Genomic DNA, 24,836 nt, shown 5'->3' with positions numbered 1-24,836 from the left:
GGTGTCAAAGCCTAGACCTCAATCCAATTGAGAATATGTGGAAAGAGTTGAAAATTACTGTTCACCAAAGGTCCCCATCCAACTTGATGGAGCTTTAATTTTGCAAAGAATAATGATCTAAAATTGCAGTGTCCAGATATGCCATGCTGGTAGAGATTTATCCAAATAGACTCATGGCTGTAATTGCTGTCAAAGGTGCCTCTACCAAATATTGACTCAAGGGGGTGAATACTTATGCAATCAATTATTTTCTGTTTTGTATTTGTAATTCATTTAGAACAATTTGTAGATTTTATTTTTCGCTTTGACATTATGGACTTTTTTGTGTTGATCAGTGGCAAAAACTCCTAATTAAATCCATTTTGATTCCATGTTGTAACACAATAAAATGTGGAAAAATCCAAGGGGGTTGAATACTTGTGAGAGCCACTGTATTTATGGGTTTACGGACAGTGTTGAAATGGACCCAGGACATTCTGAATGGATGTGGTTAAAAATGCAAGATGGGAGAGCCATGGTGCAAAGACGCTGGTCATTAATGTTGAGAGGGTTAAAAGAGGATGGGGTGGTAGATTGTATTGCACGTGGACACACTAAGTAATGAGAAGATTGATTAGGCTTAGTTTTTATAACACTGCAGTCAATCTCCATTTCAACCAGGATGTTTGAAATTACACAAGCCTCTCAGTTGGTGTCAGGGAGCTACGTTTCTTTGGCTGATTGGGATGAGGTCTTGGTTTGTGAAGGGAAGGGTTGCCGGTTCAGTCCTTGCTTGCTTCATTATAAATCTTGCAGATTTGACAAGCTGTCACAGACACCCTTTATAAGTGAGGCCAGGCTTTCTCCCACCCAGGAAAATAAATGAAACTGGTGATCTGAGATGACAAGGCAAAGGTGGGTTATAGCTGTCTCTGGCAGCTCAGGTGCCTCCTTCCATGGATGCATTCAGTTTTAAGCATTCTCTTCCCTCATTTGCATGACCATCCTTCACCAAATGGTTTAAACAATGTACAGTGCTGGCTACAAATACTGAATCATCTTAACACATTTTTTTATGACAAATACTCTGGGCTTGACAATAATATTCTCTCTGTCTGTCTTATTTTCTCTTTTTTGATGGTGCTGATGGCATTTCATGTGTTTTGGATTGTTGTTGTTTTCGTCTCCTAGCTCATTCTCTTATATGTTTTGTATTGTAACACTGCCACTAGAATATCAGGCCCATCATGGGCAGGCAAGGCAGCGCTTACATCATTTCAGGGGGTGATTACTGATGAGGGTGAAGTCTGTCCTTCAGAGTGGCCCACAGAGTCTTGGCTAGAAAGAGCTTGCCAACCTGGGACCTACTTTACCAAAGTGTATTAGATCTTCTACATTGCCATCATAACTGAAATTGACTTTCAGCAGGGAATTGCAGCTTTTATACTGTAACAGTTTGATCATATTTATGACAAAGACACAGTCGATACAGCTCAGGCAAGTGGTGATACCTAGTGATACCTAGTAAGGGTCTGAGAAGCAAGGCTGGCAAACGATAACTGTAAGGCATCGAGTGTAGGAGGCAAAAGTCTGGGATAATACTGGAGACCAAGTCTAGGATATACCGCTGAGAGAGACTGTTATCTCCAAGTACATTGGATGGGTCCTTAAGTTATAGCTGTTATGTGGCAAGTGGTTTGGTGTTTCTTTGTTTTAATGTTCTGTTTTTCAAAAACAAATTTGAGTAAATGTTGCTTCAGCTCCAGCTGACTCTTACAGCTCAATGACAAGCTTGGCAATGGGCTCTTTGTGACGTTTGTTTTCCAAACTAGATAACAGGATAAAGTGAAAGTGAATGGATGAGATTCCACTTGATGCTGGTGAGCCATGTTTTCTTCAGTGGTTTACTATAATTCTCTGTGGTGATTTATTTAACTCACAAGCCTGTACCAATATTTGATAATGTTATTATTAACGAAACTTTGCTGTGCTTTTTTTGTACCTGTGTTGGCATGCAACATTAAGCATCCGCTCAGACTGGTGGGTGAAAGCGGGACGCTAGGACCCAGCAAACTCCAAGTTGCAGATTTTGATAAAGTGGGGGCGCTCGAGGTTTTACGTCAGCGGGTTTCATATTTTAAACAGAATAAGATGGCGGAGGAGAGCGGGATGAGGTTTCGGAATCATTCCGAACAGAATTGCAAAAACAAGGCTTTTGTTGAAGGTAACAGCTTTTAAAATATATATTTGATGAGCTGTTCTATAAATACAAATAAGTGTGTAATCCTGCCTGAATGAATGAGAGAGAGAGAGAGCACCTCTTTGTTTTGCGCCCCTCTCGGAGGTGTAGCTGTCGCTGTACTGGTAGGGTGCTGCTTGCCTGTGTGTGTTTTCACCTGGCCTGGTCAGTTTAGACTAAGGATTGGCTTTTACATTTCGGCAGGGTCATTGTCCCATTACAGCGTTAATTTCAGATTTGGACTGTTTTCTGTTTATACCGTGACCTCTACGGAAGCCAAAGCAACGGTTTTAAAAAAGAAAAGAAAAAAAAAAAAGATATTTTCAAATCGGTGTCATGTGATTCCCCATCTTAAATTCAACGATTTGCTTTTGCATGATTCCCGGTCTTCCATACCTAGCGGTGGATGGGGCTCCCCACATCAGAAACGGCAGTGAGATGTGAATGTGTTTGAAATGGCAGTTTTGTATTAAGAACCCTGTGATGTTTTCTAGCAGTCGATCAGTGAATTTGCAGTCTGCAGTAGCGTTATCATACCGTACGATGTTGACATTAAAAGTGATCCTAACCAGCTATCAGAATTAAAAAATGTGGTGCATTGTATTAACACGTCACAAACCTAACTTCTGACACAAGTTGGTGGTACCTCTAGCATAGGTACTCGGCGGTGTAGGGTGATCTCCTTGTGTTTTAAATCCCTCGGTGCGTACACTTATGCATGACAGGTTACTGTTTGTGACTGACGCGAGATGTAGACAGTAATGTTCACTGAAAACGTTTAATCAAAAATTCCGGCGTTCACACCGCTAGACCAGCGATCTTAGAAGGCACAAGTAGAATTGCATATGGCAGCACAATATATATGTATAGGACATTTTACTGTAGAATTGTAGGTTGCAATGCCAATACAGTACTTCGATTATACACTGAAAAATCAGGATACAGAATGAGTGGGATTATGCAATGCTTGAAGTGTGTTTTGTAAGCTGTTTTTTTTTAGTTGCATTAACTATAGGTATGAGGTACAGTTTATGTGTAAAATATTTTCTGCTGTACTTTTTGTGGTTAAACAAACCATTGATTTCCGTTCACTAGAATGGATCCTAAACTACACCAATTCTTGTTTGTCACTGATGATAACCACCTGTTTGTCCTTTTTAACTTAGTACTTCGGACCTGTTTGCCGCCGTGGCTTCGTCTATGGGCAAATGAGGTCGTCCCAGGCCATGTTGACAAATATAATGAGGCTGCCTTGTGATTTGGAGAGTAATACTGTGCTAAACCCACAGTATTACAGCGTTAAATTACTTAAAGACGGGTATAATGTCTTCTCTGCCCTGTTCACAAATGTTCCGTTTTTGTCCGGCAGCCTTGTAAACACACAGGGTCTGCAAACTGTCAAAAAGATAACGTTATCATACATACATACATGCATGTGCAGTGTCATGAGTACTTGCAGGTTGGTATTAACTGTTAGTTTTAGCTGCTAGTCTTGTATACAGGTTTTTATTAATTGTGTTTTGCGATATTTGTACGCATGGATTATATACAAAAAGACAGTACTCCGCGAATGGATATTGGTAGGCTGAAAAATCTGTGTCTTATGAATATAATGAATGGGAGTAAAGTTCATGATTAATTACTTGTATTCCTTTTTCCATTACACTGCTGGCACTTTTTATAACAATGAATTGCTCATGTTAAATATCAGATGTAACATAGCTCTATGTTTTTCCAAGAGAACCCTCTCTGGTTTGACTATATAAAATGGCCCAGGCAGTATGTTTAAATAACTTACCTGTAATTTCTTTTCATTAACATCCTGACAACTTTCAACATGTAACTTTTTAAATTTAGTTTCAAAATGGCAGCTCTAGTGCATTGATGTGTAAGGATTATTGCCCACATTGTCAAACAGGTAACACGACAATAATGAACTGTGATGTGGAACAGAAAAGCCAGAGCATTTTTTTTTTTTTTTTTTTTTTTTTTTTTTGGTAAGGCGCTCATCATGCAATGATTTAGAGCAGGGCTTCTCAAACTCGGTCCTGGGGACCACCAGTGGCTGGTTTTCATTCCAACTGAGCACTCAATTACTAAACTAGACCCTTAATTGAACTGATAATTTGCATAATTAGATCTTTACTTGTTTTCAGCTATAGAACAGTTGCATATTTCAAGGTAGCCATAATAATTAAGCAAATTACCGGTTCAATTAAGGGTCTAGTTTAGTAATTGAGCGCTCGGTTGGAATGAAAACCAGGGTCCCCAGGACTGAGCTTGAGAAGCCCTGATTTAGAGGACAACCGCACACCCCAGTGCACTATTTTTTGGAACCCCGCTACTTGCTCTTAAGATCCAAAAATGGGGGGGGAGAAACGGTTTGTTACATTGCAACTTGAGGCATTTTAGGCCTTACAATTAACTTAATTACACACTCTTGAGCTTGTATGCATTTTAGTGCTTGTCCTTTTTTACACTTGTCATTTCTGTTTAGATGTGATGCTCTGTAACTAGTTTCATAAGACATGAACAATGTATAGTGAAAACTAGCACTGTCAGATTGGAGAAAAGAGAATGATTGAGTTTTATTAACAGGCAAGAGTGTCTGTCTCCTTAAGGAGGTTCAGATTATGCTTGGTGTCTGAAGGACTTTGGAGGCAGTTTGAAATGGAGAAGTTTATTTTTATCATTGGCTATGTGCCGGTTGCAATATCTGCAAAGTCATCATTCCATGTAATTTGATAATCTCCTGATGTGTTCTTTGGTATTCCTGGATGTTATTTTGGATGTTATGTTGGTCGAAGAAGATTCAGAGATCTCTCTGCATTCAATTCCCTTTTCAGAAAACCTTCATGAACCCCACCCATGCTCAATAAGTACTTTTTCCATAATGTTTAACAGGGGAAAACCCATTCAGTTACTCTGACCCTCCATCCTTTAACTGCAGTTTCATATGGTTTCTGTCCATCCTTCTCTTGACAGCGGTATTCATTCTGTTTCCCTCTCTTGCCAGGAGTCAGTGGAGTGGAGGATGTCGCCTTGAATTCAGAGGATGCCTTGAATTCTGAGGACGTCCCCATGAAGGAGGCCCGGCCCATACAGATTGTCCTGGCACACGAAGATGATCACAACTTTGAGCTGGATGAGGAGGCCTTGGAGCGCATCCTCCTGCAGGAGCACATCCGGGATCTCAACGTGGTGGTTGTTTCTGTGGCAGGAGCTTTCCGAAAGGGCAAATCTTTCCTGCTGGATTTCATGCTGAGATACATGTACAATAAGGTAAAGGGCTGCTGTTGGTTAAATTTAAGCCTAGTTTCCACACACTTTCTTCTTGCCTGGCATAGTTTATTGCCTTCTATTCCAGTATATATTGCACTCTGGCAAATCAGTCATAAATGCAACACAATTTTCTGTATGCAGTACTAATGTCAAACTAATTTGTTTCAGTAAAGCTCTTTTTAACAAGTTTAATTTGTTATGGTCAAACATGCTACTGGCTCCATTCTTTGAATTGAAGCTCTGTTTGCACAAAAGTAATGCTTTTTCTCCTCCTTTTGAGAAATTCTGTAATAAGTGCAAAAAAGTTTGACAAACACCCAGAATGCTATTTGTTTCTAATCCTTACTGTAAGTCTGGGGGCCTGCTACAATATAACATTACTAGAAATATCATTTAAACATTCTGAAAAACTATTTATTTGCATGCAGTTTGATATAATCTCAGGCACACCCGTTTTCTGCTCAAATACTTTCTCATAAACAATGAATTTGTTTAATCAGATAAGATGTAGGTGCCTGCAAGACTGGCCAGACTTTGTAGTGTACATAATATCCAGACTGTTTGTTTATAAATAACATGTGCTACTCAGTCAGTGATTCGCTAGCTACGTCAACGGGTTGTGCATGGGTGTGTGTGTTTTTCTTGTTGTTTTTTAAAATGAAAACATGCTTTCCATATCACAGGAACAATCCCATTTCATGTACACCATGAAAGTGTAACCTACTACATTTGTATGAGGTCCAAGGTGTTTCACCTGTAGAAAGAAAAAAAATAACTGAAAACCATTATAGATTGGTATCAGGTAATGATTTATTAAACCAGGAGTTATTGTCAATGCATGACAGAGCAATATTTCCAATACCAAATTAAGACTTCTTGGATGACCAAGGGCTACCTGCAGTAGATCCAGAAACAAGTACAGCACTGTCGGTGTCGTAAACCAGAGCTGATGTTTTACCAAGGTCAAACTTAGGTTTCGAGCTAAAGCTGGCAGTATTTCTATGACTGCTTGGTATTTACTATTCAACCTCCAAATCTGTTACACAGCAAACCAAGAGAGAGAATGAAGTCTCTTTTTGTACTTTACCAGAATTTTTACATTAGCATCCGCATTTATGCACAAAAACAACCAAGGACACAATCTCTGTGCCCTCATAGCTGGTTACGATCATGAGCAATTAGGCTGTCATGTCCAAAACAGAAGAGATTTGTGTTTTTATTACCAATTGTTTCTAAATTTCTCAGTTTATCTTTTTGATGCTAGGGTTATCCCAGTTTGCCTGAAAGTGATTTACAGGCCATGCTGTGTAGACAAGTGTGCTTGTATTTGTAAAGCAGCACGATGCATGGCACAGCGCTGGGTGTGGATCCAAGCAGAGCGTCTTGTCCAACTACCAGATTTAATCCAGTAGCAATATAGTTCAGATACCAAGGTAGTTACCTCATTACTGTCAAGATGCGGTTTGAGTTTTAAATCGCGGATTGAGTTGATGTCTTGATCTGTATTGCATCACCACAGCGTACAATGTGGATCGCTTTACTATGTCTGTTTATAGGTCAGGTAGCTTGGGAGGTGCTATTTATATATGCATGTTAATAATGTGAAGGACAAGTGAAATTACTTTTTGATTGATTGTCGGTGACCTCATAGTTTCATTGAAATATTTGATGCTCTGCGATTCAGAACAGTTGAATGGCAGTATAGGAATTGTATTCCTTTGTCACATGGGGTTACTCCTAACACTTTAAATATACTTTGACCTTCATATGGAAGGATGTTTTTGTCTTAATCTTGTAATTCTAGCTTAACCCTTTGAGGTCCATTTATTCAGCGCTTGTCAGGTGCGTCGGGTCCAGTTTATTTTCACACACAATCTTTGCATCAGATATGTGACTTTTTTGAGAGCCTATCCAGAACTGTACTAGAAAGTGTTACTGTCTTCTATAACTAAGCCAGGAACGAGGCTTTGAATGAACGGTATGAACACTCATATGAACAAGTTACTGAACAAACAGCACAATCGGCATTAAGACGGACAACTAGATATTTAATTACTAAAACTTAATTTATTTCGCAAATAAATTTTAGGACCAAACAATAGCTTTACTGAAACTTACAAACATCCACTCAAAACTCTGACTTTTTTTTTTTTTTTTAAATTGACATGTTTTACAAACAGTCCACAAACCACGTTTGCTTTTCTGTACGAGGTACGTGAACTGAAGAACAGCTCCATGTTATTCGTATTGGCAACAAAAACTAGTGCTGCTTAAAATCAATGTTCCTTCGGCTCGAAGCGGTCTTCAGGTTCTATTGCTTTAAATACAGATGCTTTTTAAAGTTCATTCCCACAGTTGAACTGGATTGCATTGTCGGTTCACCTTTTTCAGCTAGTATTTTACACTGTAAATTCTATCATGTACAATTCTGTGTACTTCAGATTACATAATTGTGGTGTTGGTGGCAGGGGAAGTAAGCAATTGCATACCTTGTTTTAATCTGTACAGTAAAACTTTTGTGAGCCTTCAGACCAGTGTTTCTCAACCCTGGTCCTGAGGACTCGCTGTGTCTGCTGGTTTTCATTCCAACTGAGCTCTCAATTACTTACTTAATCTAGACCTTTAATTGAACTGATTCTTTGCTTAATTAAACCTTTTTAATTGTTTTCAGCTCTTAAACAGTTGCAGATTTCAAATTAGCTATAACATTTTATAAGTAACTTGAACTCTGCAACTGTTTAAGAGCAAGTAAAAAAAGGTCTAAAGCAAATTTTCAGTTCATTTAAGGGTCTAGGTTAAGTAACTGAGAGCGCAGTTGGAATGAAAACCAGCAGCCACAGTGGGTCCCCAGGACCAGGGTTGAGAAACACTGCTTTAGACAATCCTTAATGATTTTTAAATTCTGTTTGGTTTTTTTTAATATTAAATGGCTGCTGCAAGGAAGCCTTGCATTTGAGGGTTGCCCTTGCTTTCCAACACGCTTGATACAGCTGATCGTTTTGCACAGTAGTTAACGATGAACTGTCACCCTGCAACAAGTGATGGATTAAGAGCAATTGGCATTCTTTCACTTTTTTGACCATTTTGTAATGAGTAGATCTTTTTGAATTAAAACTGAAAGCTTTTTCTGTGCAGTCTTCTGTAAGAGATGCAACTGTAAATTGTATTCTACATTGGGGAGATTTTTAAACAAAGGGAGATTGGGAGTTTTATTAGGTGTGGATCTCTCGTTCAGCATGTTCAAACACGTTCATTAATAAGTGAAATTAACAAATAACATTTGCGAGAACATCAAACTAAAAATGTCCTCGACTAAAATCTGTTGGACATAAAATTGATAATTAAAAAAAAAAAAAAAAAAAACTTTTGCTGTTCTGTCTGTTTTGGGAGAATTAAGCATTATGACTTTAGAAATCTGTCCAGTGTAAACACTTTCAAGGCTGACCCAATGCTGACAAGAGACTTGTCTTATTTTTTTCCCCTGTATTTCTATTCTTGGGTTTACAGAAGATGTTTTGTAGCTAACGATTGAAATCTATTGTCTAGTAACCTGTAACAGTGGTGTCATGTATTATTTTAAATCGTTAAGACTACAGCACGAATGGATTAATTTTTCAAAGCTTTAGGTTTTTCATAATGCTTTGAAATTGTGTACTGGATATAGTAGATTGGAGGCCTGAATTTTATTTGTGTACTTGACTGTATCTAAGAATAACTGAACTTGCCTGTTTTTTAGATGTTCTTTTCTATGCCCAAACATATCCGTTGTAATATGCTGTGACACAATCTTCTGCCGGGACTTTTGAGTACAATTTTGGCAGAAATGCCAAGTGTCTAGGTCAGGGAGTGTATGGTGGTTGGAATTATTTATTTTTAAAATGTCCCCCTGTAAAAAATACCTGAAATGTGTCTATTCAATTTTGTTTTTAATTTAAAACATTTAAAAAATAAATTGAAGGAACACTTTGTTTTACAGTTTACTTGGATTTTTTCCCCCTAAAAGATAAGGGTAAACTGTTAAGTGCATAGAATAACCACAATGTAACTGCTTATAATCCATTCTTGGTTATGGATACTCTTTTAAAGACTTAATTTCCAATACTAGTGATTATCCTCTTCACTTAGTTTTAGCCAGTTATCTTATGTATGTAATTAGTGAGCAATGCAATAACTTTAATCAATTTTATTCTCTGCTTCCAGCTGAGTTTGTTTATATTATGCATGGCTTGTATTATGCTTTGGAATAATGCTGCTTTTTTATACTGTGAATACAAGCTGCAGCATTTCTCAGGTTTTAGCAGTGTTCTCTTGGGATTAAGCCATTAATTAAGCCATTAATCCATGTGTTGGGGCTCTGGAGTTTTGTAGAAGATTGAGTTAATCAGTTTCTGAAAGCAAGTCCATTTTTCAAAACTAGGGGTTTGATTTGTGGGGGATTGTATTTTGTAAAATTGGTGACCAAAACACTGTGGTCATAATTGGTTGGGTCATGTGATAGTTTTATTTGTTTGTGGTTGAGGCTGTACACATTTCTACAGTAAAGCACAATATTATAATGGTACAATCATGTCTGAATGGTGCCCTCAAGTGGTGAACATGATGCAAATTATCACGCTGAATGGATTTATCAGTCAGAAATTATTTGAAATATTTTTTCTTTCGTAGAATTCAGCATGGTTGGGTGGAAATGATGACCCTTTGACTGGGTTTACATGGCGAGGTGGATGTGAACGAGAAACAACTGGCATTCAGGTCTGGAGTGAAGTATTTGTGATTGAAAAGCCTGATGGAAGCAAGGTACGTGACTTCAATGAGTTACTGGGTGATACTGTGCCAAATTACAATCAAAACAAATTGCATGTTCATGGCACTGTACATTTTAAATGATTTGAATACACTAACCAAGTTTCTAACAGTCATGTAATTTTATGCAAACTTTAACCCTTTGAGTAGTACAAACAACCGCTGCGTTCCCTGCTCTCTGGTCCCCAGGGAGTACGAATGTACCGGTACGTTATGAAACTTTTAATTACTGAGCCTACAAAACGATCACATGATCTTGTAAAACTAGGTTTCTGTAACACCTTTTATTGGTCTCTTGTGCCCTCTGCCAGATATTAACTGAATTACATATAATTATCCAAGTCACAAAAATGTCAACAGTGTTTGTAAACTGGTGAAAATTTATCAGTGAGAAAAAAGTATTGGTAATAATACTGAATTTAGATTTAAATTCAAATACATACAATTCTGCTACTGAATCGGATGTCAGGGAAGACATAAGCGAAGAATATTTACCATCAAGTGACAGCGAAGAGGCGGCGCCAAAATCTGTGTGTTACTCCTTGAAGCATGGAGCATAATATGCTAAAGCATTAGACACCCACTCCCTCCACCCCACAACCTGTTCACCTGGATGTGATTTATTTTGTTAGGAAGTGTTGTGGTTGTTCCACCCTGTGTGTTTATTGCCTACATGTTATTTTTTAGTCAAAACTTTTCCCTATGACTAAGTAAATATATTAATATAGTAAATATAAAAATAATGTATTTCGTCAGTTTTCATTACATACATACAAACATAGTTTTCAGCTTGTTTGTATGCTGTACTTGTAGTAATAGAGCACATGCAAAAGACAGAAGGAAAAAAAAAACGTACGTTCTGGGTTTTTTAAACCTAAATTGAACAGCTGATTTTTATCTGCATAAATATCTTTCTATCTTCAAGGTTCCAAGTTACTACTGGCCCCTTGGGCCACTGAGCTAGTGTTTTTACTGGCCCGGATGCAATTTTATCTGGCCCAATATATTTCTATATATTTTCATGGTGGTTTTTATTTTCAGTATGTTTCTAACTGTGTATGGTAACCAAAGAGAGCCCACGTCTCAAAAGAAAGTGGCTAAACGAAGCATTTCAATATATGTTACTTCAGCCATTAAACGTGTATATAGCAAGTGCTAAAAGAAGTACAATAATCCGAACTTGGGTCACATTGAAATTAGAAAGGTAATTTAACGTTATAATTTAAAGACAAACTAAATGTTAAGCAGAACAATGCAGTGACTACTAAGAAAAGACTACTACTAAGATACTTGGAGTTGTAAAAGAGTTATTTTTTAACTCTGGACTGCTGTTCAGTGTAAAACATCTACTGTTGACTTTCTGTGAATAGATGGAGCAACGTCAACATTTGCACTGAACATTAAAAGTACAACCAGGTATCCTTGTTTTGAATTATTTACAGGTTATTGAATAAACAAAGTAACTTGACTTGGATTCATCTGATATCAGTGCTTGGTAGCTTCTTGTAATTTAGTAATGTTAAATTGTTGGAATGTACTATTTTGGCCAGGTTACAATATTTACACTAAGATTGTTATAAATATTTGTTAGAATTAAACAGATGTAGAATATTTAGGTTGCTATATGATGGGTGTTATTTTATTTTAAATACACTACAGCAAAGATTATTTGGTGGTTTGCGCAATATTATGCTACTGTTGCTTTAATAAGAGATACGCGCTGTGACGTTGCTGCACATTGAGTTCTGTGTATTTTAATTCAGTTAAAAGAAAACTTGTGTCGAAGGAAATACGGTACAGAGCGAATAAATTTTGTCTTGGACATTGTTTGAACACTTTGTGAACCCAGCTAAACTTTACCGGCTTACACTGTTATGCTGTCTGCTTGTGAACACGCATTTGCCTTTTACTCTTCGTAGCGTAAGGGACCAGAGTTCGGGTAATCGAATACATAAAAATGGTTCACCTAGTGTAGGAAACTATTCGAAATTCCCATCCCTAATTCTAATTAATAAGCACTATTAAACAATATTCATAATACAAAATAATAACAATCCTATTTGGAGCGTTATCGCTTGTGTAGTCTCTCCCAAGTCCACGGCAATCTTGCCGAGTGATACCAACGAGTCCTGGAAAGATTTGAATGGCATTTTTGACCTGAGCACATCTGATCCCAAATCAAAGTTAGACAATTTAATCGCTTATCTGGGTATCCGTCGGTACAGCTTACTGTGAGACTGGATATGATGTAAACAAAATGTTTTAATTCACAACAAGTAAAGCTGCTGTTTTCTGCAAGTCTGGGAAACTGACGCCAAACAAGGCAAAACGTTTTTTCTCTGTCATAATGAAGCCTCCATTCTAAATTTATGATTTATTGATTTCAGCACTTTTGGTTTATTGGTTGCTTAGCTGTAGAAAACCAGATTTTTGTAAAAGATTTGTCATGTCACGGGTACCAACACAGCACTTCGGTACACAGTCTCAGATTCTGACTATACTGTACAACAAATATAACGCGCGGCAGGAAAGTTAGGGTTAGTTCGTGGTTATGTTTAACAATGGTTTGTAAATTAAATTCAGCTTTTTGACACACTGGCTCGTTTTCCTGGATCCAGGAAACGGAATCCATATAAAAATAATTGTTCGAGGTGGGCAGTATAAACTCTTTATCCATTAATGTTAAATTGGTGTGCCTTTTAAATGATTTATGGTGCAGTGAACAGCTACTTTACAAGGAGTAACTGCCTGTTTTTTGCTTTCTTTGCAGGTGGCTGTGCTCTTAATTGACACTCAAGGGGCCTTTGACAGCCAGTCGACTATCAAAGACTGTGCCACAGTGTTTGCTTTGAGCACTATGACCAGTTCAGTTCAGGTATGATTTGGGGGTGTGTTTTATTTAATTTTTTTGAGGTTTGAGGTGTTGCAATTTTAGTTTACCTGAAATAAAGCTTTAAACCTGTCTTTTTTAAAATATATAATAAACTCAGGAAAACATGCAGGTAACCTGCGTTAACTTTTTCACTTAATAAACTAAAATTAGTTGCCGGTCACATAACATTACAAAATTCCCAGTGCAAACTCAGACTTGCTTAGAAGTCTCTAATAAAATTAAACATTGCCAACAAATGATGTCTGCATTGCAGTATTAAATATTTGAAAGTAATGCCTTCAAGACACACCACCTAAAATCACACATCATATTTAAAAAAAATAATCAATGATCTTTCTGCACCAAATCCTGAGACTTTTAGTAAGGAGGACTTCAATGTAAATCTATTTTCGGCTGCATTCACACTGGGTCTGTTTTCAAACAGATTCATTTGGTTTGTTTAATTTGAAACAATGTATGAATGTGCTTGCTGCTCACTTATCTGTTAGCAAAGGGACAGAGTTTTCTGGATGCGAGATAAAAGTAACTTTTTTTTTTTTTGTGGTACTTTTCCATTTTTCAGGATAGTTATTTTGTGTTTGCAATGCAGTTTCCAACTGCACTCGTCTCGTTTTTATATGGGGGTTGTGAACCGGATGTTTAAAAATATCCTACAAGGTATGTTGAAAGATGGCAGCTATTGATGTGTTGCTCCAGTTTTTAAAATAGCATGTTTTAGATTATTGCTGTGGAAGAAAGCGCTGGTGGAGCACTTTGCAAATTTAATACATTTTGTGAATGCCTACAGTAGGAGAATGCAGTCTACGCAATTCTGCACGTCTCTCAGAATGTCGGCATTAAACAAAGTAATTTGAGAGTCTGAAATATAACTTTTTGAGTTTTGTTCGGCTTGGATTCTGGTGTCTGACCAAATTTTCTATCAGTGCTTCAGTTTCTCGCACTGTCCATGGTTTAGGATTACCAGTGAAAAACTGGGAAGTTTTTAAATATTTTTTCTTCAATTCACTTTGCCATAGCAACTCTGAAGACATAAATAAGCAACACTGAATACAATTACACAGTAACAGTTTAAAAAGTAAACTTCGGGTGAATTTATTGCAGATCATAACTCATTGTTTTCTTTATATTGTCATCCAGTCAAAACTTGCTCAATGTACAAAAGGCCAGATTTAAGCTATTGCCATTTAAACACATATGGTTGGTATATACACAATCAAATGATTAAAAAATATTGTATTTTTACTGTTTCCGACCGGGACAAAAGATGAAGGCTGAAAATTGAGATTGTCAAAGTTTTCCCAGGATGTCTGGTAACCCTAATGCAGTTTCCTGAGATTTTTATTGTATTTATTTTTATTTTTTTTGTTTTTTGCTCTACTTGTTTTCTCAGAATATGAGCTAAACCGCAAAATGTTTACTTCCCAGTTGGGTTACCTTGTATAGTTTGTTTCCTATGTGCAAAAAGATTCGCATTGAGGTTTAGCAAGTGAACCAGACTTGCTGCGTTTGTCAAACAGATCGACACCACCTCTCTAGGTGGACTCTGTACAGTTTCCCAAGCGGACTTTGTTGTTCACACTTTACACCAAACGTACTAAGTGCAGACCAGACCCTCTTTTAAAAAAAACAAAACAAAAAAAAAACAAAAAAAAAAACATTCATAACTTGTGTTGCAGAAGCAACACCCACTTACTATCGGACCATATTGGTAGAAACACAAATGATGAATATATTTTTGTTTTAACTTGTACATGCATCTGTTTTCCTTTCTTCTATTTTTTTAAAGGTTTATAATTTATCCCAGAACATCCAGGAAGATGACCTTCAACATCTGCAGGTAAACGGGCAGTATGCTTTTGCTTTTTTCGATTGATTGATTGATTGATTTATTTATTTATTTATTTATTTAACTATTTAATAGGTTATAACGTTTTCATGGCATTCACTTTACAAAGTTGCCACCACCATTTTGGAGCGCATACTAGTCACCATTTTGAGGTTGCATGCATGTTTTTGTTTTGATCTTGACATTTATCTCCATAAGGCTAATCATATGGAGGGCCTGTGACTTTTTTGTTCCTTCAATGGGGGAATAGTCTAGAACTTGCGGCACAGTAAAACAATGTTCTTGCACATCAATTACTGTGCAAGATGGGTCATTATTCTCTGTCTGATCTGCGCATGATTTCAGTATCCAGCACAGGTATATCTTAGAGTTTCAGTGACCTCTAAACTAGATTAAGACACTTCATGCTATCAGAACTGCAGCTGTAACTTGCTTGGGAAAACCTTTTAGTACCTGTTGCTGGTTTTAACTAATTTAAGACCAAAATATTATGAGTCTAGGGACTCCCATAGTTATATGTCTTGATAGATTAATATTTTATTGTTAACTTTAGAAGGCCCTTAACAGTCTGGCTTCAAGCTACATCTCAGACCTGTTTAAATACATTCCTGCATGTAATTTGTGCTCTGTGACCTCTGGACTGTTAAGAATCCCTAGAAATAAGCTTTGTTCTATGGGTGATCAGGCATTTTGCTGTTATGCACCCAGGCTCTGGAAGCATCTCCCACAGGCAATCCGACTCCAATCGATATTTAAGAAACCACTAAAAATGCATTTTTATCTATTGGCATTCCATTAGAGTTTGGTTTTTGTCATTTGGAATTATGTACTGCTTGTATTTTTTTATATCTTGAGCTAAAAATATCGATTGTCCTGTGTACCTGCTGTGTTTTTACATTGAGTTTTGCTGTGGTGTGCGTGGTGTTTTTTTGTTTTTTTTTCCCTCCCCCCACTGGTTTCTATATTGTAAAGCGCTTTTGAGGTGCTCTGCATCTAGGCTCTATATAAATTAAAGATTCATATTTATATATGAAATCAATATGGGCACCCTAATGCAGATTTTTATTTCTCATGTAGCTGTTCACAGAATACGGACGGCTTGCAATGGAGGAAATATACAAGAAACCATTTCAGGTAAGCTTGAAAAAGCCTGGAGGTACATTTTTCATTATCACGTTATAGCCCGACATTCTCTGTTAATCCAGGATGTAATTGGTTGTACCAAAAGTAGTGGGACTACACTCCACCTGGTGTTGACTAGCTTTTGTGTTTTTTGGGGATCATCAATGAAACAGTCTGTCTTTCCTTATCTAATCTCATTTAAACTAAACTTGCCCATGGGTCTTACTAAATACAGATGCAACCTCTGTAGCCGACCATACTGCTTTTATTTGGTCAAGTGCAAAGAGATTTCTATGTTTTGAAACTGTACTGTGCAATTTAGGCAAGTATATGCTTGACATCAGGTTTAATTTGATACGTGTATTTGATACTTGTTTTTCCCCCACAGACACTTATGTTTCTAATTCGAGACTGGAGTTATCCTTATGAGCATCCCTATGGTCTTGATGGAGGAAAGAGTTTTTTAGAAAAGAGGTTGCAGGTAAGTTATGTAAAGTATACCTAAACAGCCACAAAAATTAAGTGCTGGGATGAGCATGGCATTTTCATGTTCTGATATCCGTTCAAAATTGAAGTATTTGTACATTAGTTGACTTGTGAAACGTAATCAAAGCTAGCATTATATAACACTGTGTTAATGGGGTGGCTTGCCCCACAAATAAATATAGGTTGAGAAGTCTTTAGAATCCCACACATCAGGTGGAGCTCTTTTTCAACTTGCCAGAATTTCTACAACAGTTTCTAAAACAGCAATGCATATTTTTATTTCCATCGGTTATTAATTTTGGGCAGACAAGGACATATTGGGGGGGGGGGGAGCGTGTGATGTGGTTATTTATTTATTTTTTTTAACATTGTTTTGTTTTGAATATTTGCTTTTGTCCCAGCATTAAACATGAAAGCAGTGTTTATGCTGTAAAAACTGAAAGGCTAATAGAAACTACCACTTTTGTATTCCCTTACCCATGTTTATGGTGCAGTTTAATACCTTTTATGTAACAGATGTACAGCATACACTGTTTTGCACAGTTCTCATCCAAAAATGCAAGTCTTACAAAAAGCCTAAACTTCTAAAGAAAAGCAATAAACCCAGAAAAACAAATAACTGCTCCTTAGAAATAGTGCATTTTCAACAGTACAGTACAATATGCCAAATATGAATCACTTTAGACTAAAACCTGCATTGTAGAATAGCTTCTTTATGACTTGGAATGTGATGTGGTCTGTCAGCAGTTTCCAGACTGTTGTATATATGTACCCCTAGGGGTATACGAGACGCGTCTAGGGGGAACGTGGCACGGATTGTGTAATAGGGAACATTTTTAGAGCAGCACGTTCTTCTTCTGGGGTTTGTGTGTAGGTATTTTATTTATTTTTATTTTTTTACATTTCGCCACAATTTGTAATTGTTTTAAATTCTCTATCTTAATTGTAATACAGCTTTAAAACCTGTGAACAAGCCTCCATTCCTAATTGTAATCTTGTTTTAAATCTTGCAAGTGGACTCTCCAGTAGAAATGTAGGAGTGTTGTGCATATATATATATAACATCTCTCAAGTGTTATCAAATCAGAAGCCCTAATTAGAATTGGTCATTTAGATTGTATGTTATATAGTGTGTTATATTTGTGTATTATGAAAGCATATAATAAAAAACCCCCACTAAAATATAAACTATGCTATGGGAACACACAGTTGATTTTGGTCTGTAAGTAACATCTGTATTGAGACATCAAGCCTGAATTCCCACCTGTTACTTTCCAATTTTCAAAATGAGTGTACTACTTGGTGTTTGGCAAACCTACCCTAGGTGAAAACTGGTAAGTTTTATAATGCTGTTTCCCTGTTTTAGGTGAAACAGAACCAGCATGAAGAGCTGCAGAATGTTAGGAAGCATGTCCATTCTTGTTTCTCAAAAATCGCTTGTTTCTTGCTGCCACATCCAGGACTCAAGGTTGCCACAAATCCTAACTTTGATGGAAGATTAAATGGTACAGTTTATTTATAAGCCTCCTTTACATATTGGCCCTATTTCAGTGTTTAATGATGCAAGCAGTGCTCCAGATAAGGTTTTGGGCCTGGGAGTAACTTAACCTCTAATGTTAACAAAGAGTAAAGTGTATTTTCAGTGGGTGAAATTTTGCATTATCTTGGTCATGAGTAATCTCGATTTTTAATTACTGTACGATCTTTAATGGTAATGGTGTAGGCATTAAAAACATCCTTCTATTGTAACTGCAATGTTACTTTGAACTACTGTACAACAATGCATGTGTGCGTTTTACAAGGTTCTTTATCGGCTCCGCACTTTTTTTTTTTTGCAGGTATTGCACCCACTCTGCAAGTTTTAATTACATAATTTATATTTTAAGTTCTTAAACTCTCTGAAAATGTTAACTATAATTCAAGCCATACAGATACATAAAATAAGGAAATACATCAATAAGTTCTAAAACAGTAATATTTTAAGTACCTTTTTTTAGCAGTTTCCTCTGAGTGGTCCCAGTTTCCGGCTGGACTTGGGTGTTTAAAGCTTCAACCTGTGTAGCTTTGATAATTCCTTCTTCTTGCTGTGATTGGCTGCAAAGAAAATAGGGCTAGCCAGAGATTGGAAAATGTTTGTTAGGTTGTTTTTCTTGTGTACGGTTTCCTAGTAACTGAAGACATTGTATTCTGGGAGATGTAGTTGGTGGATATTTTAGGGGAGGCGGAAGTGGACAAGCTGTGCTGCAAAATTGCAATGTGTATTTTTATGCTTTTAAATTGAGTGCCTATACAGAAAAAATGCAGGTATGTAGCTTATCTGGACTGCCGAGTGCAAGTATTAAATGTACTGAAATTAGGAAACGGTAATTACATTCGTAGAACGGCTATGCGTCAAACAACCCTGGTTCACACTGATCACTTAGAATTTTAATCCAGTTCTCTGAAACCAAATCACACGCATGACAGTATTTATCATGTCAGTCACCCATCAATTCTTTAGATTCCAGGATGTGTTTTTATATATGATGGCTTGTGACTCAACTTGTGAATGACTTGTTGAATTGATTTGAAAATGTGTTTACACTTTAATGGTGGGGAAAGCCTGATTGTAGATTTGGAGTAGTGTTCCCCTAAAACTATTAGATTTACTGTAGGAGGACAGTCATTTACTGTGTAAGGTCAACACTACTAATTGACAAATGTTATAAAAATGACTAAAAATAGTGACGAAGTAAAAAAAAAAAAAAATAATGGAGGTGTCCTGCATTCTACAAACCTTAATTTCTAATCCACAAAGAATGGAATTCTAGCAATTACAATTCAGTCAATTGAGGTCCAGTATTTAAGTTTGCAAACTCTCAACCTGCCACTTGATATGTGATATATTGGATTTAAATGTAAATTTGGTGCATGAATATAATCTGGATAGCTTTTACTTTTTTGTATTTATAGCCATGGTGGACGATTTTGACATGCATTTATTTTTTCTAGACATAGATGGTGATTTTAAGAAGGAGTTGAAGAATTTGATACCAATATTATTGGCTCCCGAGAACTTGGTAGAAAAAGAAATTGGTGGCTCCAAAGTGACGTGCAGAGATCTTGTAGAGTACTTTAAAGTAAGATTTATTTTTAATTTAGTCTTATCCTCTCTGTTTAGCACCAAGGTATTCTGGTATTTAATGTACTTTTTTTCCCCCTTCATCTTAAAGGCTTACATCAGAATATATCAAGGAGAGGAACTGCCTCATCCCAAGTCCATGCTACAGGTAAATATAACCTCTTTAGATAATTCTTATAACTTTGAACAGGCTCAGTAGTGACATTAAAACTAGACAAATGTTAGACTGTGGGGCAGTCTGTCAGTTGCTTGACTTTCTGTAAAAGCCTTATTCTTACAGGTTTTTCTACAAACAATTTTGTAACATCTTGCTCTACATAATCAAACATCCATACAGAAGTCCTTGCCCAAGGAATATTTTGCAGAAATATGTGCTTACGTTGTGGTTTACAGGTCTAATTTTGTAAGTAACTTCTACTAAAACCTAGCTGTGAAATGCGTTATCCTCAGTAATTCTATTTCCGCCTGATATATTTGACTAATCAGTACATTTTCACCCACTTTACAAAAATGCAGCAATCTTTTTTTTTTGGCTTCTAATGTTTGACATGCTTAACTGCATTTGTTACTTAGGCAACAGCTGAAGCCAACAATCTTGCAGCTATTGCGGGAGCAAAAGACTGTTACAACAAAAGTATGGAGCAGGTATGTATTCAAATGGACTTGCAAAAGTCTCCTTTTTAAATTAAAAACATCTGAACACTAATGGCATCTTGTGGGCAGTGTTGGTACTATAAAATGTACAGTAAGTGTCAGCTTAGTGAGCCTTTAGGGCAGTGTTCGGCAAATGGCACTTTCGTTCTGCTAGCCAACTTTAGAACACCAGGTGTGATAGATGTGACGGCGATACGTAGGCAGTCCTCCAAATATTCTTGTCAGCGTGTTTCGTGCACCTGTTTTTAATATTGCATTCATTAGGGAATAAGCCTCTTTGCATGTTAGTAGATCCAAACACAGAGCACAAGCAGAGCCAGCGGTAGTTGTCTGGACATATATAGGCAGACCAGAATGATTTCAGATTTGCTTTGTTAATGAATTCAGTTTTCAGTAATGACGATGCCTGCAGATAAACTACTAGTTCTAGCTGCTGCTTCATCGATTTGTGGGGATTGCAAGTGGGCTGCTCATTTGGTCTGCCGTTAAATTAATCGCCGACCACTGCTTTTAGGGTGACACATTTTTGAGGCTTACCAGTGTTCTGATTTCCTCAGATATGTGGAGGAGACAAGCCTTATATTGCACCTTCAGACTTGGAGCGCAAGCACTTGGATCTGAAAGAGGCATCCATCAGACAGTTCCGCTCTGTGAAGAAAATGGGAGGAGAGGAGTTCTGCCACCGCTACCAGGAGCAGCTTGAGGCTGAAATCGAAGAGAGCTATGCAAACTTCATCAAGCACAATGACGGCAAAAATATTTTCTACGCTGCTCGCACACCAGCTACACTTTTTGCTGTTATGTTCGTCATGTACATCGTCTCAGGAGTGACTGGTTTCATTGGTTTGAACACAATAGCGACCCTCTTTAATCTTGTTATGGGAGTAGCATTGCTATCGCTGTGTACATGGGCATATGTTAAATACTCTGGGGAGTTTAGAGAAGTTGGATCAGTCATCGATCAAGTAGCAGAAACCCTATGGGAACAGGTGTGTATCTCTTACTCTTTCTTTGTTTCCTTTACATTTTTGATTACGTTGACCAGCTGTTTTTGTTTTTTATTTTTATTTTAAGCAAAGATATTTAAATTGAGTTCTGCTTTTAGAAATTACGTCAGTAGTTTTCAGAGATTCCGGGCGCTTTGGTTTACTGTCGGGGAGAAAGTGCCCATTAACTTTTTAAATTTTATCTTAGAAATCTGGAAGTATTCGGGTACATGTGCAGGTGTCCAACCAAAATCAGTCCATTTTTGTTTGACTAGCGATTTGTGCTATTTTGTTATAGCTGCTAATCGGCTTGCGATATGAAGGTCCCACTGAAGGCCTGGAGATATTAAGAGACTGTGTTCATTTTATGTAGTGTGTAGTGTGGGTGGGCATTTCCATATATTTTAATAACTGAATACACGTAATTTGGTAAACGATTACATTATTATACTTTACATCAACATTCAACTGGCTAAAAATGCTTTCGTAATACCAAAATTGATGTAAAAGGAATAGCTGCGGTATTTGGTGATGCTTCAGTAAGTAGATATTTTTTAGCAAGTGTAATCAAAGGACAATATGCATAAAGCTCAAATTATGCATAATTTCCGAACAGCAGTTCAAGGCAACAGAATGTACAGTAATGAATCAATAACTTGTCTTCATTTGGCAACTTATACATTTTAATTTTTTTATATTAAGAATCATCCTATTAAATATTGTGCATACCTCTGTCCAGGTATACGTTCTGCTACGTGAAGCCATATAAATGTAGTAGAGAAGACGTTAAAACCTTGAATGCCATTAACGTAAAACTCATTTAAAACTACAAAACCTTGTGGTGGTGTTTTTTTTTCTTTTTTTAATTAAAATATTTATTTAACCCTGTCCTTCAACGGTGCTGATAGTCAACGTATCTTTAGCGATTTCAACCATTTGGTTCATTATTTGCTACTTTTTTGAGTGCATTTGGTGGAGTAAGCGGTAATGGTTCATTTTGATTTGCCAGTACTGCTGTTGAAGCATACTGTAATTCAACAGAGCCTGAGGCTTGTGGCTGGGCCTTGCTCTGCAGGTAGGTAGGTTAACATGGTCCCTTTGCAGCTCATGTAGCTCGGTCTTTTATTGTAAAAGGAATTTTACTGTTTGTCTACTGTTGTTAATGTCTCCAAACAAAACTTTTTGTCTTTGTAAAATACCACTTATTTTTTATTAAATTGAATAATTATAGTTAATATGTGCAATGGTGCATTCCAGCTACCTTGATTTGGTATTTCCCTGCAAGTTTTTTTTTTTTTTTGTCAGGAGCTTGAGTACTTTAGCAGTGATTTATTTTATATTAATACATTTGACTGTAGCGGCAGGCTTAGCGTGGTTAATAGATTATTGGAATAAACATTTACATGTGCCCTTCCCTAGTTAAGACATGGGTGCACTAAATTTAGGGCAACTACACCTTGCAGTAACTTTTTAAATAGTAGTTTGTTCAAATATGGTCTGACGTTTCTTGATGTGAGGTTTTGATATTTAATTTTTTTGGCATAGCTTGGCAAAGTACTACTTCTGATTAGCAGCAAACTTAAATCTGTTTGGCTTCAGTGGATGTAAAACTTGACAAGGTTTGCCTGATCTGTGACATAGTTTCTGCCTAGGTTAGCATTGGATGCCAGCCTGTGTGACATTAACTATAGTGACCCTATATAAAAATGTTTATTGGCAATGTACTGTCCCATTTAATTAATTATTGCATTTATATAGTGATTTCTATACAAAAGTATTGCAAAGCACTGTACAATACATAGCAGAAAAAACAGACCACAATACGTTTGTATAGCATGTCACGCGTGACCTGATTTGGAACGTAACCTGTCCAAGAACAGTTGTGTTTAAGCTCTGGCATGAAGTATTCCCCTAGGGTTCCCTTAAACTTAGTGTTTTATTTTTTGTTTGTTACTTTCTCTCTAAATACCACCTGCCTCCTTTTTTTTTTCTCTCTCTACTTTTGCTACAGAGGACTCCAAGAAAGGTGAGCTGGGATGTCGAACTCCAAACTTTTTTTCTTGTTCTTTCAACCAACTCTATTTTTATGAAGTCTTTCACTTCCTAACATTCGTTCCCTTTTTTAGGTGTTTTCCAAACTATTTGAATTGGCGAGAAGTCGAATCACGCGGCGCTCTTTCATACCAACACTGAGACTGTCCTCAAACAACAAGAAGAAGAGAAACTAGCTGTTGCACTCATTCAGTTTTAAATATATCCAGTCACTTATTTGGACAGGCCAGTGGTCTGGATAAATACTGTAACATACCTGGTTCACCCGACATATAAAATTAATCTTTAAGGAGCCGTTAAATAGTTAATTTTTGGAAGACTGACAGTTAATCAGAGCGTGAGAGAGTTCTACTAGTTAGCCAATTTGTTTCTGGGAGAAACTGATACAAAATAGGCTGCATACATTTTATGAGTTGCCATTGTTTTTGTGGGGTTTTTTGCATTTTATTTGCAAAGTATGCTTCAAAAATTTGTTATACTTGGTATTTTTCTATTGGTGCTTTTTTCATGTCAATGTTTTTTTTTTTTTCTAACATTACCTTTTTGTTTCACTTTTTTTTATTTCCCCCCCTTCATTTTCATGTTACAGGTGTTGAAGCCTCTGAGTGATCATTTCATGGAGGACAACATTAGACAGACTGTGGCAAACTCCATCAAAGCTGGTCTGACTGAGCAGGTTACCCAGCATACCAAATTAAAGACAAACTGACAATCCCTGTCATGGTCACTTAACATGGCCCTCCTGACCTAGAGTGCTTTTTGTAGACTGAGGACTCTGTGAACCAAAGTTTACAATCTTTGCTGTAGAATTTAATTTGACTGAACTGGTTTCACAGGATACTGCCACCAAGATAGAACTCTGATTTCATCAGGTTTTTTTTTTTGTTGTTGTTTTTTTTAAAAATGTGTGTGTTGCACACACGGAGTCGAAAAAAAAGGATGTACTGAAACCATTTGCCCATCATCTTTTTTTAAACGGGTAAAAAACAAAAAGAAACTTGAAACTGCGAATCAAGATTGTTTTATATATATATATATATATATATATATATATATATATATATATATATATATATATATATATATATATATATATATATATATATATATATATAAAAATAAAAAAAACACCAAATTGTATACTGATTTTTATAAATGGATTGTACTGGCTCAGTGTATTTCAGGGAAAAGCAACTTTTATTGCTGCTTTGTGTAACTTTAAAATCTAGGTATCAACAGACAGTACCTAATAGATAAACTTTGTCCAATGGAATTTATTTGTGAGCCTGTTAACTATTTACTGTAAACAAACATCAATGGTAGCAGGCTGCTGTGAAGCCTTGGCCTCACTATTTATTTTTAATATTGCTTTA

General features: G+C 36.7%; 1 protein-coding gene across 2 annotated transcripts; it reads left to right on the top strand.

Moving 5' to 3' along the window:
* The first annotated feature begins 1,861 nt into the window (after positions 1-1,861).
* LOC121316881 (atlastin-2-like) lies at positions 1,862-24,369 on the top strand. 2 transcript variants are annotated; one of them, XM_041252164.1, is made up of 14 exons: positions 1,862-2,203; positions 5,235-5,500; positions 10,166-10,297; positions 13,074-13,178; positions 14,983-15,033; positions 16,120-16,176; positions 16,553-16,645; positions 18,017-18,155; positions 19,642-19,769; positions 19,863-19,919; positions 20,345-20,416; positions 20,983-21,414; positions 23,423-23,437; positions 23,538-24,146. In XM_041252164.1, the coding sequence occupies exons 1-14, from the start codon at positions 1,942-1,944 to the stop codon at positions 23,637-23,639; spliced, it is 1,911 nt and encodes a 636-aa protein (XP_041108098.1). In that variant the 5' UTR covers positions 1,862-1,941; the 3' UTR covers positions 23,640-24,146. The 2 variants fall into 2 exon arrangements, with proteins under 2 accessions (XP_041108098.1, XP_041108096.1); XM_041252162.1 differs by lacking the exon at positions 23,423-23,437 and having other exon boundaries at positions 1,864-2,203; positions 24,053-24,369.
* The last annotated feature ends 467 nt before the right edge of the window (positions 24,370-24,836 follow it).

Source organism: Polyodon spathula, chromosome 6 (assembly GCF_017654505.1).
Source record: "Polyodon spathula isolate WHYD16114869_AA chromosome 6, ASM1765450v1, whole genome shotgun sequence".
Classification (NCBI taxonomy): Eukaryota; Metazoa; Chordata; class Actinopteri; order Acipenseriformes; family Polyodontidae; genus Polyodon; species Polyodon spathula.
This window is presented reverse-complemented; position numbering and strand designations above follow the sequence as displayed.

Coding starts and splice junctions, on each gene's coding strand:
- LOC121316881 (XM_041252162.1), top strand. CDS start 1,942: ATGTTATTATTAACGAAACTTTGCTGTGCTTTTTTTGTACCTGTGTTG. Junction 15,034..16,119: donor ATGACCTTCAACATCTGCAG/GTAAACGGGCAG, acceptor TTTCTCATGTAG/CTGTTCACAGAATACGGACG. Junction 18,156..19,641: donor CTTTGATGGAAGATTAAATG/GTACAGTTTATT, acceptor TATTTTTTCTAG/ACATAGATGGTGATTTTAAG.